Genomic DNA, 18,758 nt, shown 5'->3' on the forward strand with positions numbered 1-18,758 from the left:
TCTGCCCCTTCCCTGCTCATGCTCTGTCTTTCTCTGTCTCAAAAATAAATAAATAACATTTTAAAAAAAAAGAAAAGAAAAGAAAAACAAACCATTTCAAAAAGTCAGATATATTTTAAACAAAAAGTCACCAAAATTATAATTATCATCCTCAGTTCATTGAGTCCCATGTTTTTGTTTTGCTTGAATCCAGTTTTTCCACTAGTTTTAGAGATTCTTACCTAGTTCTGTTTTATGATTTTTTAAAATTATATTAAAAAAAATTTTTTTTATGTTTTTATTTATTTTTGAGACAGAGAGAGAGCATGAACGGGGGAAGGTCAGAGAGAGAGGGAGACACAGAATCCGAAACAGGCTCCAGGCTCTGAGCTGTCAGCACAGAGCCCGACGTGGGGCTCGAACTCACAGACCGCGAGATCATGACCTGAGCCGAAGTCGGACGTCCAACTGACTGAGCCACCCAGGCGCCCCAAAAGTCTTAAATTTAATGCACAATGCTAAAGACAATTTTATTTTAATTAAGCCAACAACCTTTAATTAGCTTTAGTACTGGATATTTCCCCGGATCACATATCCTTAACAGAGCATTTGGGTTTCTATCTTCCAGAGTTTTGGAATACTCAATTCTTATAAGCACTTGCCTACAAACCAATGATATAGAACTCCTTTACAAGTTTATTTTATTTTATTTTTTAATGTTTATTTTTGAGGGAGAGAGAGAGCAGGGGAGGGACAGAGAGAGGAAGACACAGAATCTGAAGCAGGCTCCAGGCTCTGAGCAAGCAGCAGATATCCCGATGCGGGGCTTGAACTCACAAACCGGTGAGATCATGACCTGAGCTGAAGTTGGCCACTTAACCGACTGAGCCACCCAGGTGCCCCTAGAAGTTTGTATTTTTAAAAAACCTCTTTTTCCCTTTTATTTGTTCAGTCTCAGGCAATTGTGGGCTGTGTTTACATTTTAAAGACGTAAGATTTATGATTTCAAGGGACAGGATGAATGCAAAACAATGTGTTTTTTCCCAGAGTTCCAGGGTAATTGTGATTTAAAATTTACCTTTTAAAAAAAAAAAGTACAGAACACTGTTTTAATATCCTGATCTTTCACGATATCCACAAATACTTTGAGAGCAATAGGTGAGGTTTGGGGATTGGTAAAGATAGGTGGGCTTTGACTGGCTTTTAGAGTTGCATTTCTGGGTTCGTAGAGACTTATAAGACCAAGAGTTGTTTTTAATTCCTCAAAGAACTAGATTACAGCCCGAATATCAAAAGACTGACCTGTCCTTTTAACTAAATTAGGGAGGTTTTTAACTAAAATGGGAATGAAAAGATTTTTCTCTGTATAAAGTCTGTATAAAGCATCTTAACATTCTCACATTTAAGAAAGCGTTTTAACCCTTCTTTCTGGGTACATAATTCAACACGGGCTTCTATTAATCCCTGAATAATGCTTTTTACAAATCATTTATAAGAGGGCCTAGGAGAAATTTTTGGTCCTGTTTCCTGTGAAAGGGGTTTGTGTAGTCATTCTTTTTATCTCTACATTTAGTTGGATCTTTTCAAAGTGGAGATAAAAAGGGCTTTATAATTTAAGACATCTTGCTGCTGTCCAGAAGACATGAATTCTTTTGTAGTAGGGGGTTAGGAAACACCTGCAAAGGACATTGCATTGGAATGCCTGAAGCTGACAGGGCCTGATTATCAATCCTTGGAAGGTAGAATCAAAGCAAGCCTTGTTGGTAGTTTCAGGTGCTTTTTTTAAATTCACTTCCTAGCTTTCAGGATTTACATGGCTACCTGCATACTTTAAGCCTGGAGATTAGGCCTTGAGTGCTCCCTATAAATCTTACATAGAAAGGAAAACTCTTAAGTCTAATTTCTGTGATTTTTACTAGTAAGACAAGTGAGAGCTCTCTATAAAGAATATTTTTCTTTTAAATATAGCTAATTTAAAGGTTCCATTGTCTGGCCATTGATGAGTGGGATCTATTAATAGCAACGGAAACCAATAAGCCTTAATGGTTAACCGAAAATGCAAGATGCGTCCAAAGAGGGCACAGGTGATCTGTCCCTGTGATCCAGAAGTTTACTCCCAAAATCAGTCTAAGAGAGCAAAGACCTTCATTTCACAGGCAGTAAGGGTCATATGGTGAAAATGGTGTTTCCAGTCTCCCACAACATTGTGAGATGCCTCCAGTAGGACAAAGGAGGTTTACTGGCGTAAACCTGCTTGCCTGGGAGAGACTATTGGCGTGAGTGAGGTAAGGGTAGAGAGCCTTGGTATCAACTTGTTTGGTTTTCTCTATCAATAAAATAAGCATTAAGTGCCTCCTTTGTGCCTGGTACCAAGTTCAGCCTGGAGGTTGTAGAAGAAGTCTAGGACACAGGCCCTAACACTGAGGCCTTGACACGGGCCCCGTGAGCAGATAAAGCAAATGCACACTGCACGAGCAATGGTTGGATGCAAAAAGGACTAGAGTCAACATGATGTGAGTTCAAAAGAAGGAAAGGTCAACCTGGTGGGAGCTAATGTCAAAACCAAAGTTTGGGAAGATGGAGTAAAGGGGAATGAGAGAGCAGGAAAAGAAATCAAGGAGCATGGTGTGAAGTCTGGGGTGTAGGGGCCTGAACTGGGCTGCTGGTCATGGGCCAGGCACGGAAGAGATAAACCTGAAAGATCCTTAATGAAAAAGTAATGTGGTGATCAGTAGGGTACTAGGAATAAACAGAAAAGGGGACTGGAACCTTCTCAAGGATGCTCTTTATCTTGTACATTCAGTGCACAAGCAGTGATTGAAAGCCAGCTCAGCTGTAGACTGTGGAGCAGTGGGAGGGGCAGATAATTACGCATATATGTGTAGGGGAGAACAAATCATTTTCCTTCCACCTTTCTGAGTTCTTGGCCGAGACCACCCATAATAAAAGACAGGTTAACAAGAGAAAAACAAACACAAGTTTAGTAACCTGTACACCTCCTGGACACATGGGAGAGACCTAGGAAGACTGAGAAGCTCCCTGAGATGGCCGCAGCCATCACCTTAAATACCATCTTCAGCTAAAGACAAAAGATGTTGAGGGGGGCAGTTATGGGAGGTTACCAAACAAAGCACAGTGAACAAGGGCATGGTTGTTAGGTGGATTTAAGTCTAGCCTTTTCCTGTTGATGAGAGCTTCTGGTGATGTATAGTCATCCTTCTCTCCTGGTACAGAGAGGGAGACACCCATGAACAAGGAGATTTCCCTTGTAAATGGAGATTTCCCTTACACCAAGAGTAATTTCTACTCAGTTTTCAGAGCTTCTCCTGTGTTGGCTGTTGCCAGAATAATCAGCTCAAAATAATCCTTGTGCCAAAGAGGCATATGGGATGGTGTATCTTGCTACCCTTCACCACCTCAAAATATGCCTCTTTGGCATAAGGATTACTTTGAGCTGATTATTTTGAGAAACTGCAGACACAGGAGAAGCACTGAAAGGAGAGTAGAAGTTATCCTTTCATCAGGGAAATTTACATGAAAAGGGGGGGGGCTGGACCAGGAAGAGAGTTATTACCAGAGACAGCTTTTTCTTTAGAGAGACTTACCTGCTTGGAAGGGCAAACTTGGCTTCCCCTGCATTTTCTCTTCTCACCTTCCTGTGAATTGCCTTCCTCCGCTTTGAAGCCTCGGGCCTCTGCACCTTTCCTTAGCTCCCCTGTTATTTAAGCCTCAATTGCCTGACTGCCATTGGAGTCTCATACCTCTGTGGGTCTCCAGTCAGGAAATAGATAATTAAAATTTTTTCTCCTACTAATCTATATTTTTATTACAGTGGGGGGAAGGTGTCACAGCTAAGGACCTCGAAGGGTAGAGTAAAACTTATTTGTCCTTCCCTACAATGGCATATTCTGCTACCCTTCATATAAATACAATAATAATTATACCAGTGGAGTGAATCTTTTGAAAGAAAAAAAATCAGAGTGTTATGATCAAAAAATAAGAAGAAGATCATATTATAAGAGTAGCCAGAGAACATTTTACTGAGGAGGTGACGGTAAAGCCCAAGACTTACAGACAATGGGAGCTGAGTGAGGAGAAAGTGTTTTCTGAGGAGAGGGAGGAGCAGGAACTGAGGGGCCAAGGCAGGAACGTGCTTCCTGTGCTTCAGGAGGTGAAAGAGGGACACTCCTGAGGCTGGACACATAGGGTGGTACAGGCACAAAAGAAATCAAAGCCGGGACTAGTCCTATTAATAAGAACTAAAACCGAGCACATTTTCTCCATGGAATCTAAAGGGACTTTGTTGCTCGTCAGCGATATATTCGTGACACCTTCATGATGACGGTGTACCTCTACTCACTGAAACCATAGTTGATAAAATCACGGTTTCTGTTTATTTCATTTTCTTCATACAAGAAGAACCTGAAAATGAAGGCACTGTTAGTCAGAACACGTAATCGTCTTCCTATTTGGGGGGAAAGTATGAGCAACTACCAAGATATTGTTTCATTCTGTATTTTGTTAACATGGAGGAAGAGGATGGGAGAGGAGAACAAAATGTGAATTATTTTTAGCAGATCAAACCGTTGGCAAAAGTTGTCTTCCCTAAGGCCACAGTAGACAAGGGCCCCTGGTGGGGGGATGGTTTGGGTTCCAGAGGAGGAGGTTTGGGGTGGGAGTGGGGGTCGAAAATCTTCCAGAAGCTGACCTCGTGAATCGAAGGACATAAATTGACAGAAGCATCAAGGTCATAAAAGAGCAATGAAGGAATAGGTCTGGGATTTGGGGGCTGGTGTTTGCATGGGTGAGAATAGATTCTGGTCATTTCCTGAATGGAGTGGGGGACGAGTCAGGGTGAAAGGAGGGATCGTCTTGGGGATCTGCTTGTTAGTCCCCTTCTTGCCTGGTCTTTACAGGAGACCCTCATGAATTGGTTTTGAAGAATGTGAATTCTCAACTCCTGGGCCACAGTCTGAGTATCTCAGAGGGGAAGGTCCTGCAGAGTCTCTTGGTGCCAGGCATCCTACAATTGAATCAGCTTGAACAGACCATTTACCAGCAAAGAGATTGGATCTGTAATCAAGACTTCCAGCAAACAAAAGTCCAGGACCAGACGGCTTCACAGGCAAAATTTAAAACATTTAAAGAGTAAATTAAAAAAAAAATTTAAAGAGTTAATACCTATTCTTCTCAAACTATTCCAAAAAATAGAAGGAAAACTTCCAAAATCATTCTATGAAGCCAGTAAACAGCCTGATACAAAGCAGATAAAGACACCACAAAAAAAGGAACTACGGGCCAATATCTCTGATGAACAAAGATGCAAAAATCCTCAACAAAATACTAGCAAATAGAATCCGTTAAAAAAAAAACCATTCACCATGATGAAATGGGACTTATTCCCAGGATACAAGGGTGGTTCAATATTGAAGTATCAATCAACGTGATACATCACATCAATAACAGAAATAATAAGAACTATATGATCATTTCAATAGATGCAGAAAAAATCCCAAAGCAACAGAATATACTTTCTTCTCGAGTGCACATGGAACATTCTCCAAGATAGATCATATACTGGGTCACAAAACAGCCCTTCATAAGTTTACAAGAATTGAAATTATATCATGCATACTTTCAGACCACAATGCTATGAAGCTTGAAATCAACCACAGGAAAAAGTCTGGAAAACCTCCAAAAGCATGGAGGTTAAAGAACACCCTACTGGGGCGCCTGGGTGGTGCAGTCGGTTAAGCGTCCGACTTCAGCCAGGTCACGATCTCGCGGTCCGGGAGTTCGAGCCCCGCGTCAGGCTCTGGGCTGATGGCTCAGAGCCTGGAGCCTGTTTCCGATTCTGTGTCTCCCTCTCTCTCTGCCCCTCCCCTGTTCATGCTCTGTCTCTCTCTGTCCCAAAAATAAATAAACGTTGAAAAAAAAAATTAAAAAAAAAAAAAAGAACACCCTACTAAAGAATGAGTGGGTCAATCAGGCAATTAGAGAAGAAATTAAAAAATATATGGAAACAAACGAAAATGAAAATACAACAATCCAAACGCTTTGGGACGCAGCAAAGGCAGTCCTGAGAGGAAAATACATCGCAATCCAGGCCTATCTCAAGAAACAAGAAAAATCCCAAATTCAATAGATGCAGAAAAAGCATTTGACAAAGTACAATATTCATTCATGATCAAAGCCCTCAACAAAGTAGGTTTAGAGAGAACATACCTCAACATAATAAAGGCCATGTATGAAAAACTCACAGTGAACATCATACTCGATGGGGCAAACCTGAGAGCTTTCCCCTAAAGGTCAGGAGCAAGACACAGATGCCTACTCTCACCACTTTTATTCAACATAGTACTGGAAATCCAGGCCACACTAATGAGACAACAACAAAATAAATAAATGAAAAGGATCCATCTGGAAGGAAGAAGTAAAACTTTCACTATTTGTAGATGACATGGTACTACATACAGAAACTGGAAAGACTCCATCAAAAAAACTACTAGAACTGATAGATCAATTCAGTAAAGTCATAGGATACGAAATCAATGTACAGAACTCTGTTACATTTCTATACACTAATATCAAAACAGCAGAAAGAGAAATCAAGGAATTGATCCTGTTTACAGTTGCACCAAAAATAAGATACCCAGGGATAAACCTAACCAAAGAGGTGAAAGACCTGTATTCTGAAAACTATAAAACATGGATGAAAGAAATTGAAGATGACACAAAGAAATGGAAAGACGTTCCATGCTCACGGATTGGGAGAATAAATATTTTTTAAATGTCTATACTATCCAAAGGAATCTACACATTTAATGCAATCCCTATCAAAATTCCAACAACATTTTCCACAGAACTAGAACAAAATATCCTAAAATTTATATGGAACCACAAAAGACTCCAAATAGCCAAAGCAATTTTGAAAAAGAAGAACAAAACTGGAGGTATCACAATTCCAGACTTCAAATTATATTACAAAGCTGTAGAAATCAAAACAGTATGGTACTAGCACAAAAATAGACATATAGATCAATATAACACAACAGAAAACGCAGAAATAAACCCATGATTATATGGTCAATTAATCTTTGACAAGGCAGGCAAGAATATGCAGTGGGAAAAAGTCTCTTCAACAAATGGTTCTGGGAAAACTGTACAACTACATGCAAAAGAATGAAACTGGACCACAGTTCATACACAAAATAAAGTAAAAAATGGATTAAGGGCCTAAATGTGAGACCTGAAACCATAAAAATCCCAGAAGAGAGCACAGGCAGTAATGTCTCTGACATCAGCCATAGCAACATTTTTCTAGGTATGTCTCCTGAGGCAAGGGAAACAGAAGCAAAAATAAACTATTGGAACTATATCAAAATAAAAAGCATCTGCACAGCAAAGGGAATGATCAACAAAACTAAAAAGCAAACTACTGAATGAGAGAAGATATTTGCAAATTACATATCTGATAAAGGGTTAGTTTCCAAAATATATAAGGAACCTATACAACTCAAAACAAAACAAAAAACCCAAATTATCCAATTTAAAAATGGGCCAAAGACATGAACAGACATTTCTCCAAAGAAGACATACAGATGGCCAACAGACGCATGAAAAGATGCTCAGCATTACTAATCATCAGGAAAGTGAAAATCAACACCACAATGATATATCACTTCACGCCTTTCAGAATGGCTAAAATCACTAAAGAAACAAGAAAGAGACAAAAATCACTAAAGAGACAAGAAACAGCAAGTGTTGGCGAGTATGTGGAGAAAAAAGAACCCTCTTTCACTGTTGGTAGCAATGCAAAACTGGTGCTGCCATTGTGGAAAACAATATGGAGATGCCTCAAAATGTTAAGGAACCTACCCCTTAGTTCCCAGCAACTGCACTACTGGGTATGTACCCCCAAAATACAAAAACACTAATTCAAAGGGATACATGCACCACTACGTTTATTGTAGCATTATTTGCAATAGCCAAATTACAGAAGCAGCCCAAGTGTCCATCGACAGATGAATGGGTAAGAAGAGGTATATATAACACATACATATATACACACACATACACACATAATACAATGCAGTATTATTCAGTCATAAAAATGAATGAAATCTTGACATTTACAAGGACATGGATGGAGCTAGAGAGTATAATGTTTGTTAAGTGAAGTAAGTCAGAGAAATACCATATGATTTTACTCATATGTGGAATTTAGAAACAAAGCAAACAAGCAAAGGGGAAAAAAGGAGAGAGAGAGAGAGAAACCAAGAAATAGACTCTTAAACTATAGAGAACAAACTGATGGTTACCAGAGGGGAGTTGGGTGGGGGGTGATGGGTGCAACAGGTGATAGGGTTTAAGGATGAGCACAGGTTGATATATGGAATTGTCGAATCACTATATTGTATACCTGAAACTAATATAACACTGTATGTTAACTAAATTGGAATTAAAAGTTTTAAAATCAGAACAAAAAATAATCAAACCGAATCAGGGCTTTTCTAGGGGATTCTAGAAGTTTAAAAAATATTACACAGGTAATGAAACAGACCTTTTTATTCCAGAAATGGCAGATGGATAATCAATATGAAAATGAAAGGACGTATATTCAATAAGGCACTATAGGGGAACAAACAGAGGAGGAAGATATGGCTCCTGTCTGCAAGGAATTTGCATTGTAATCAGATTGTGACTGTATTGTAACAATTCATATGTATTTTTCACTTAGGATTTATGAAACAGAAAGTTGTCATTCTTTTCTAAAATAAATTCTCGTTCTTCACCAGTTCTTTTACACTAAGGGAAAAAAACAAAAACCCTGGGTTCAGATTTGTCTAGGGATGGGAGTACTGAGCTATATGAAAAAAGAAAACAAAAAAGAGGATAGTTTGAGTTTGCCTCTATCTTTCAGCCCAAGACAAAGACTTGTCAAGTTTTGTATTATTGGTAATTGGGGCCAGACGATTCTTTCTTGTGGGTGCCTGTCCTAGGAATTTTAGGATGTTTAGCTGCATGCCTGGCCTCTACCCACTAGATGTCAGTAGCACCTAACTCTAGTTGCGACAACCAAAAATATCTGCAGACATTACCAAATGTCCCCTGGGAGCAGAATTGCTCCCTTCATTGAGAATGGCTATTCTAGTAACTGCCTGAGGAGCTTTGTCTATACTGCTGGGGCTCTTTTTCCAAAAATAACAAGGCTAAGATCTTGAATTTCTAGCTTTGGGGCAGCTAGCTCAGAAAGAGATGCCTTCTCTGTAAGAGTAAACAGTGGTAGGGGCGCCTGGGTGGCTCAGTGGGTTAGGCATCCGACTTCGACTTCGGCTCAGGTCATGATCTCGCGGTCTGTGAGTTCGAGCCCCACATCGGGCTCTGTGCTGACAGCTCAGAGCTTGGAGCCTGCTTCGGATTCTGTGTCTCCCTCTCTTTCTGCCCCTCCCCCGCTCATGCTCTGTCTCTCTCTGTCTCAAAAATAAATAAACATTAAAAAGAGAATTTTTAAAGAGTAAACAGTGGTAAGTTTCTGTTTGGTTTTGTTTTATTTTATGAAAAGTGGAGTGTCAAGGGAGCCCATCATACACACAGGAGATCGACTAAGTCACAGCTACCTCATCACTTTCTCAAATCCTTAGACTCTTTCTTAGAGGTGGAGTGAGGTACAGAGCATTGTTGGTAATGATTTATCTCAACTCATATTTCTTCTGGTTGTCCTGCTGCTCTTGGTTCTTCTGTGTCCGTGGTGCTACTAAAGGGCAGAGAACTGGAGCACCCCGTATCATGCACATGGGTTCTATCACATCATGCATGGATGTCTCAGCAGCTGCTCTGTCTATGTTACAGGAAGTCTGCTGAGATTTATCAGGAATTTAGCACGAAGACCTGGTGCTTGGCTCTTTGTAGAAAAATCATCGTCAGTGCTATATTGTGTCTGTGGGGAACAAACTGTGCATGGACACTTTAATATATAATGTCCATAGCTATGCATGTGACAGAACTCGAGGGACCGTAGCAGTACTAATATTCCATCCGGGTTTTGTAGGATGGTTGCTTAATCCTCACAGTTTGCTTATACAGGAGGTGAACTCAGCATACACACTTATATAGGACCATATAATCCCACCAAAGGGATTCATCTCTCTGCTTCTCTTCCCTCTGACACACTTCTCTGCTGTGATTCAAGAAGTGTTCAAGTCTGTCCTTAAAGATGTAGGTGTCTCTGTGTCCCCTGTTTTTGTTTTTTCTTCTCCTTGGTATAATATGGCCCCCAAACCCTGAACATCTTACTCATATGTCTCAAATTTAGAGGAAAGTACTCTTCTTTTCCCCAGATTCTTTGGCATTTGTGTTAGTTTTTCTAAAACCCAAGACTGTCTCCCCCATCTCAGTTGGAAGACTGTAATATTGCATTGTGTAAATAATCCAGAGATCTTCAAAACTGAAATTAAGTTACAGGTGCATGCCACACAAGTGTTTATTTCAACCAGCCAAGCGATCAAAAACTTACAGTGCTTGGTTCAACATTTGCTTTCCAAAAATTCTTCCTCTTCTTCCCACATTTCCTCTGTTGGAAATAATTCATTATTGGAAATTTCATTGATTTGTATTTGTATGTAAACTTGGTGTGGTAAGTGGGGCTCAGAAAATTATCAATAAAGAAAAACAGCTCATTTGAAGGTACCTTCCTTCTACACAGTGCTAATCTGCACGCGTCTTACTGTTACCACAAGAGCGGGTAGCACTTGGTTCGGGTGAAATCAGAGGGTGGACTGAGCTGCTTGTGTCTGACAAAGCAGCAGACGTCTGTGCCCGTGCAAGGTGCTCTCTGAGCTGCCTTTGTCCTCTGCCTTAGTCAGTCCGTTTAGCCCCCAGGTGGCTAATTCCTAAGATGTAGACTCCATGGGCCTTGACACACTCCCCACAACTAGAATTGCCTTGTGTGTGATCCCACATAGCAGACGTCTTGATGATAGCCCCGCTGTGCTTTTTCTCCTAGTGCACCCGCTCTGGGAGAGCGTGGACCTGGTCCCGGCGGGCGAGCGCCAGTCACCCATCAACATCCGGTGGAGGGACAGTGTCTATGATCCTGGCTTAAAACCGCTCACCATCTCTTACGACCCGACCACCTGCCTCCACGTCTGGAATAACGGGTACTCCTTCCTCGTGGAATTTGAAGATTCTACAGATAAATCAGGTGAGGGTCAGACTGGTGGTCTTGTGTGGAGTTAAAGGGACAGTTTGAAGTGAGCACAGGCCACACCACACTGCCTCCTTGGGACCATGGACCTCTATGAGCGGTGGACTGGGACTCCTTGCACTCAGCTTTTTCAATGTATGAAAAAAATCCCTTCGAGTTTTTATGAACATTTTCTTCTACTAGTATAGGTAGTACTTTTATTAATAAGTATGTGTATCTCTATGTATAGACAGAAGATAGGTTGTGAAATTAAAGCTTTGCCTGAAATTTATTTTGTGTGTATTGAATACGTACTGATTTTCTCTGCTTGCTGACTTTACAAGACACTTTTACATTTAATAGTAATACTATTTAATCAGATTTAACTGATCAGATTGCAGTACCTTTGAAATGGGGCAAAAAAAGCATATTCATGTGTGCATGAGGTTATAATCTTAACAACCAGTTCTATATTATAAAATGAAAACTCATATTCTGTTAATTTTGTTGATTTAGAAGAAACACAATTTAAAGGAGATTTTCAAAACCAGATATTATATTGCTTTTGAATCTTCTCTGGTTTTGAACCTACCCAGATATAAACTAATCTGAATGATTTCAAAGTTTACCTAAAACTTTTAGTATCTATTGAACACAGAATGTGATTAATTCTACGTAGGTTTCTTTTCTCTTTTTTCTTTTCCTTTTCAAATCAGATTTGATGGTACCAAATAGTCTTCATCTGAAATAATTATTATTTGAAATAGTCTCTCTTTGTGGTTATCAACCAGTGGCAATTTTACCACCCCTTCCTCCCCAGGGGCTGGGGACACTTGGCAACATGCGTAGGCATTTTAAGTTGTCACACTTGGGAGGGTGGGGTGCACCTGTTGTCTTGTGGGTCAAGGCCAGGAAAACAGCTGAAGAGCCTACAGTATGCAGGACAACATTCGCAAAGAGTTATTCAGCCCCTAATATCAATAGAGCCAAGATTGAGAAACCCTTTAGGAAATTAGTTTTCTCTTATGAATATGAGGAAATGAGCCCATGAATGTGTTAATGAATCAAGTACAAAATGTAACCTAAAGCATAAATGGAAGTGTTTAGTCCTGTATCTATCCTCGCTCTAGAATTCCCAACTGTATCTTGGTTCTGTATGCATTTTCCTAGGGTTGCTCTGAAACTTAGACATGGCTCTCTGGCCCAACAGCAAACAGACTGCTCCTCCAATGGGAATTCTCTCTCTGGCTCTCTTCCCTTTGATGTACTTCTCTGCTGTGATCCACCAAGTGCTCAGGCCTGTCTTTAAAAGCTTAGGTGTTTCTATGTTCCCCATTTTTTTTCCTTTCTCCTCTGTGGTATGATGTGGCCCCCCAAACCTGAACATCTTGCTTACATTTCTCAAACTGAGAAGAAATTACTCCTTTTCCTCCCAGATTCATTAGTATCTTTCCTAATTTTTCCAAAACCCTATAGTGTGCTCCTGTCTCAACCGGAAGCTATATTACTGGAATACTGTAGTGTTACATTGTATATAAGGATTCCAGAAATCTTCAAAACAGCAACCTAAATTCCTATATTCCAGATAGCTATCTTGCATGACAATGAGCTTTACTTGTCTCAGGAGTTCTAGCATTACTCCTGCCGACTACACCAATGGGCAGACCCAGTCTATGAATACCAACTCTCCTACATACACTCTGGATGCACAGCAACCCTCTCAACTCTCAATTTTGTCTAGGTCCTTGGCAACCTTCTTTCTTTTCTTCTGAGGATCCTAAATGTTGGTCAGCTTTCTAATGACCTTGACGGTCTAGAGACTGTTTCCAATATAGGTTTCCTTCACTGAGTTGGAAATTGTGGGAAGTTGTTTAATAGGTTTCTAACCAAGTGAGTTAATCTCAAGATCATTAGAGGCAAATAGCTTTCTGTTTCATTTTTTAGTCATTTTTCCCCCCTTTTTAACAATAGATTCACGAATTCTTATCCACCCATTTGCTAGGGCAATCTCAGATGGAATACAAATGACCTGCATTTTCCTCATAATAACTCCTTAGGTACCTCCAAGCACAACTCACTAAATTGATTATTCCTCGATGTTACCTTCCCTAGGTGTGTCAGTGTCACACTATTTTTATAAAATATCCAGAAAAAATGTAGAGAGGTTGCTAATTTTCCACTTATTTTGTTAGGAAGGACCAAAATAGGTAACCCCTTTTTAAATTATGCTTTAATAATCATTCTCTTTAAAATACCATTAATCTTTGATAAGTATCTAACTTTCTCTATCTCTCTCTTTTTCCACATTTCAGTGACTGCCTCCTATTTCCTGCTTATTCTTCATTGCTATTTCTCCATGCTGTTGCAAAATAATTAATAGCATTCAAAGAGGAGGAAAGAGTGAATGAACATAAAAAATAAAGAAAAAGTAAAAGACAGCAAAGACTTCCTAGAAATGAAGAAAGACAAGAACCAATTCTAATTGTAGAAAGGAAAGGAGCTAATAAATATCAATGTCTATAAATTAAAAAAAAAAACAACTAGGAAATGCTGCTACAGTGTGCTTTACAAAGAACTCGGGATAAGGTGTGCAAAGAAAGGGTTTGAGGAAAGTATGTGACAAAAAGAAACCATACCAAACCTTATGGGATGTAGCAAAAGTAGTGCTTAGAGGGAAATTAGAGATGAAAATGCCTTTATTGGAGAAGAAGAAATTTCTCAAATCAATAATCTAGCTTCCCACCTTAAGGAGCTAGAAGGAGAAGAGCAAACTAAACCCAAAACAAACACAAAGAACAGAGCAGAAACCAATGATGTCAAAAGTTGGTTCTCCAGAAAGATCAACAAAACTGATAAACCTTTAGCTAGGTGGAGCGAGAAAACAAACAAGAGAAGACTCAAATTACTGAAATCAGGAATGAAAGAGGGACATCACCACCAACCTTACAGAAATTAAAAGGATAATAAGAGAAGGTATGTGAGCATCTCATAGCACTGCCCTTTGCTGGGTACTGTTTTGTTGTTTGGCTCCCCTGAATAGGACACAGTGCATGTGGGGAATGGCACTAAATTATGCCTGGGCTGAGGTCCATGGATGATCTCTAATTTCACCTCCTGTGAAAGTACTCTCATCAGCTAGGTCACTAGGCCTCAAAGAGAGGAAGAGATGGGTCCTGTTGCTCCCCAAAGGGTGCTTCCTGCCCCATCTTGTGTCACTTTACACTTTTCTGGGGTATCACCGGTAAATCCAGGAAGAATGTTCCCCAGACATTTGAAGAGTTCTCCTTCCTAATTTTGGTCTTACATTTGCTTTTTGGGAGAAAACAATGTAATGATTTGTAGCAAACCTACAGAGTGGTATATCCGTTAGGACCATCCAATTTGAGAACATTTCCATCACCCCAGTTATTCCATATACCTTATGACCACTCTGCTTTCTAATTTACAATCTTCTGTTTCCCTTCTGCCTGTTTCTTGCTGACTGTACTTCCCCCTGTCATCCACACATCTGCCCCACCTGACCCCACCTTTTTCTTCGCTCTTGCTGAGGTTACCAGTGATGTTTCAATTAACAAACCCAACAGATACTTTGCAGTCTATTTCTTTAGTTCCTGGTTTCATTGAGAATCTTCTAAGTGCCACACACTGTGCCAGGTGCTCAGAATGGAAAGAGGAAGAAGGGATGGTCGCCACCTTTAAGGAGCTAATACTGTGGTGGGGAGACAGACCCATGAACAGACAGCGCTAATGCAGAGTGCCAAGCGCTGCGAGGGAAGTGTTCAGGTGGGGTCCGGTGGGAGAAGGCTTCCTGGAGGGGGTGACACCTGGGCTGTCTGCATGGAGGGGGAGGTTCAAGGCAGTGCAATGCTTGTGTTTGGTACTACTGTGTGTAAGTGCAAGAAGGAAATGGCAGCCAAGTGAGGCCTGAGGTAGGCAGGAGCTGATACACAGCCAGTTCTGCAGGCCTTGCCCAGAGAGGGGTAATGTGGGTGCAGCTTACCTGCGTACTCTTGCTCTGGGTCTCGAGCTGGGCTGTGATGGAGGTGTCAGCTGTGGTTGGGGCTTCATCTCAAGACTCCTCTGGCGAAGGATCCTCATCCAAATTCACTCACGTGGCTGTTGGCAGAATTCAGTTTCTCTCAGGGTCTTGGTTTCTTTGCTGGCTGTTGGCGAGAGGCCACTCCCTTTTCCTTACCCAGTGGGCCTCTCCGTAGGGCAGCTCACAACATGGCAGCCGGCTTCGTCAGAGAGAGCAAGCAAGATGACAACCAGCATCTTTTTGTAACCTAATCTGAAAACTCATATCGCATGACTTTTACCCTTAGAGGCAAGTCACAAGGTCCAGCTCACACTCAGGGGAGGGCATTACACAAGGGTGTGAATACCAAGAGATAGGGTTCATTGGGAGTCTTCTTAGAAACTGCCAGGATACATGGCCAATGGCACAAAGCCAATGAATTCAAACTGAGGTCCCTTTCCTGTAAAGTGCATACCCTTAGCCCCATTATATAGGAGAATACCTCCCTGTCTCACTTCTCCCCTATGTACAATTTATGTGGATCCAGTGCATGTAGAGACTTCATGATTTTTCTAGTTAGAAGTGCCCAAATCAGATGCCTGGGCATCTCACTTCTCTCCCAGGGATCACAAATGGAGAAGTGCCTATAGCGCCATAGAAGTAATGAACATGAGCCAGGCTGGGAGAATCTGAGACAAATGGCAGTGATGGCGACTGAGAAACTGGCAGGACCGTTGAAAGGTGGTGGTCGTTTCTCCCATCTAGCCTGTTGTTGCCTGGTGGGAGCATGTGCCCCACATTCTCATTCTCCATGTGCCTCCATGTGCCTTCTCATTCTCCAGTTAGAAATGTAGAGTTTTATGGGAAATTGTCTAGCTTTAAATGTTGGCAATGAACTTTAAGATGTATTTAGTATTGTGTGGGTGAATCAAAACACACCTGAAGACCAGTTCTGCCCCCTTCCCCCTGCAGCCACCCACTAGTAATAGCTCCTCTCTGCCTTGCTCATTATCTTTGGAGGAGACACACAGTAAGTTTCCAGAATATGTTGCCAGTGTTTTTCTGGAGATAGGAGAGAAAAGCTAGCCTTCCCCTCTGCCTTGGTCACTTAACATGGGACGAGAACTTCAATTTCATTCAACAGATTAGATTGGATTTTGCCAAAGTCAAGCTCCCAATATGGAGCTGGCATAGAAAAGCAAGGTTTTGGAAAATATTTTATTTTTATTTCAGTATGCTTTAGTACCATCCTCCTGTTATTTTAGTGAATCAGGTGGTATTAGTCTCTGTACCTCCCCTGCCCCTTAAAGAAAAGTGGTCATTGGTGTCTTTGCTCACCTCTTTCAAAACATTTTTTTTAGAGGAAGAAATTATGTAAAGTATTTTCAAAAGGCAATAAGATACATAGCAGACCACTGCATGACATATCCAACGTATTTAGTCCTGGGATAGTTGTAATTGCACATAAAATTCAACTAATGATGCAGTAAACTCTAAAGATCACTAAGGTAGTTGAGATAGATGGGTTTTATGCTCTTATATTGGTTTAACCATGAACAGACATCTCCAGGGTTGGATTAGATGGAAGAAATGAGGAACTAATTAATATGTGTTAGCAAACTCAAGAAAAAAAATCAGTACAACCCAAAGTCTGAGGAAAGATGATTTTAAAATCTTGTTTTATCTGGATATTTTGCATTTCAAGTATTATTTCACTAGTTCAGAAAACACTAGCCAAACAAAAGGTATTTATTATCCAACATGGTAACGACAGTGGTACAGTGTGGATGACTCACATCGTTCACTCTGTCCAAAGGGACATGGGTGATAAGTTTTCACTTGTAAATGCCCTATTTTATTTCAATGGAAGGGGAAAAAAAAACAGTAGTATCTTCCAAAATTGAAATGCAAGAAGCACCTGGCTGGCACATGATGGCACATGGTACAGCACATGACTCTTGATCTCAGGGTCATGAGTTTGGGTCCCACATTGGGTGTAGAGTTTACTTTAAAAAAAAGTATCAGTGCATAAAAAAGAAAGAATATCTTTTGTCCCCATACTTCAGTTTTATGAGATTGGGTTCGATAAATATGCTAAGAGACATTTGCATTTTACTGCACATTTAAAAAGTAGGCGCAGTAACTCAAGGTCAAGAGCATGTTCTAGGAGGAGGCGAACGCCCTCATCTTCTAGGCACAGGCAGTCAGGAAGCAGATCGAGAAGGAGATCACATTCTAAGTCAAGGAGTAGGGGATGATCCAAACGTCCAAGACAGAGAAGATCTCATTTCAGAGAGAGAGGTAGAAGGTCAAGGAGTACATCAAAAACCAGGGCAAAAAGAAAGAAGACAAAGAAAAGGAGTGTTCCAAAACACCACCAAAAAGTTTTAGCACAGCCATAGATTCCAGAAATGCAAGCAGAGACAGACAACCCCAATGAAGTAGGCGTGGCACAAGATCTCCTACAAAGCCTAGGTCACCTAAAAGAAAAATGTCTAGTTATATCCCCTAGGAGATATAAAAAGGAGAAGAAAGGTAAAGAAAGAAGCAGAGATGAAAGAGAATGACCAACAAGCAAGAAGAAGAAAAGTAAAGATAAGGAAAAGAATCAGAAAACGAAATCAGAGAGTGATAAAGATGTGAAATTAATAATGAAGAGGAACAAGGGAATGACAGTAAGAAAGAGAAAAAAGAGAAGAAACCAACAGAACCAAGTTCCCCTAAAACAAAAGGATGTTTTGTGGAAAAGGGAACTCGTGATTCACTAAAAGAATCCAAAGTGAATGGGAATGATCATCATGGAGAAGACATGTTTATGAGTGACTGAATATTGCCACCATGGGAATCCAGCTGCATACATGCACGAGTGTCTTTCCTTCGTGTGATTTCTTAATGCTGTTTTTGTTCCTACCAAACCTAGATGTTTACAGTTCTGAGTTACAAATGGATACAAAGCTTCTGATATTGATACTAGTTATTTACATCCAAAACCATTTAGAAAATGATACAGGAGTAACCAATTCTTTAAAAAAATTTTTTTTTCAATGTTTATTTATTTTTGACAGAGAGAGAGAGAGAGAGAGAGAGAGAGAATGAGCGGGGGAGGGGCAGAGAGAGAAGGAGACACAGAATCCAAAGCAGGCTCCAGGCTCTGAGCTGTCAGCACAGAGCCCAACATGGGGCTCGAACTCACAGACTGCGAGATCATAACCTGAGCCGAAGTCAGACGCTCAACTGACTGAGCCACCCAGGCGCCCCCGGGAGTAACCAATCTTGACATGGTGAAATCTGTCAAGCAGTTTTAAGAGTATTCTGGTGCTGCTTTAAAACAAAAACGAAAAGCTGCATACATCACAGCACCCATGGATAGTTTATGTTGTATGATCTCCTTTATTAAGTTCACTTATAGTATTTCTAGAATTTGATTCATTGCTATAATGCAGCTATGTAGGGAATGCACTGATTGCATGTTAATTGTGGCAGGAATATCCTAAATGTCATTAAAACCCTCCAACATGATGGATCTACTTATGGTCTTATCTGTTGACATGACAAATTAACATTCTTTTTAAAAAA

General features: G+C 40.5%; 1 protein-coding gene and 1 pseudogene across 3 annotated transcripts in view; both read left to right on the top strand.

Moving 5' to 3' along the window:
• CA5B (carbonic anhydrase 5B) overlaps positions 1 to 18,758 on the top strand; it is a 50,820-nt gene that overhangs the window by 19,609 nt on the left and 12,453 nt on the right. For all 3 annotated transcript variants that reach the window (XM_043570181.1, XM_043570182.1, XM_043570180.1), the window contains one exon: positions 10,985 to 11,182. In XM_043570181.1, coding sequence (XP_043426116.1) covers positions 10,985 to 11,182 — 198 coding nt within the window. The remainder of the gene's footprint in view (positions 1 to 10,984; positions 11,183 to 18,758) is intronic.
• LOC122477456 lies at positions 11,269 to 18,274 on the top strand (annotated as a pseudogene).

The sequence above is a fragment of the Prionailurus bengalensis genome, chromosome X (genome assembly GCF_016509475.1).
Source record: "Prionailurus bengalensis isolate Pbe53 chromosome X, Fcat_Pben_1.1_paternal_pri, whole genome shotgun sequence".
Classification (NCBI taxonomy): domain Eukaryota; kingdom Metazoa; phylum Chordata; class Mammalia; order Carnivora; family Felidae; genus Prionailurus; species Prionailurus bengalensis.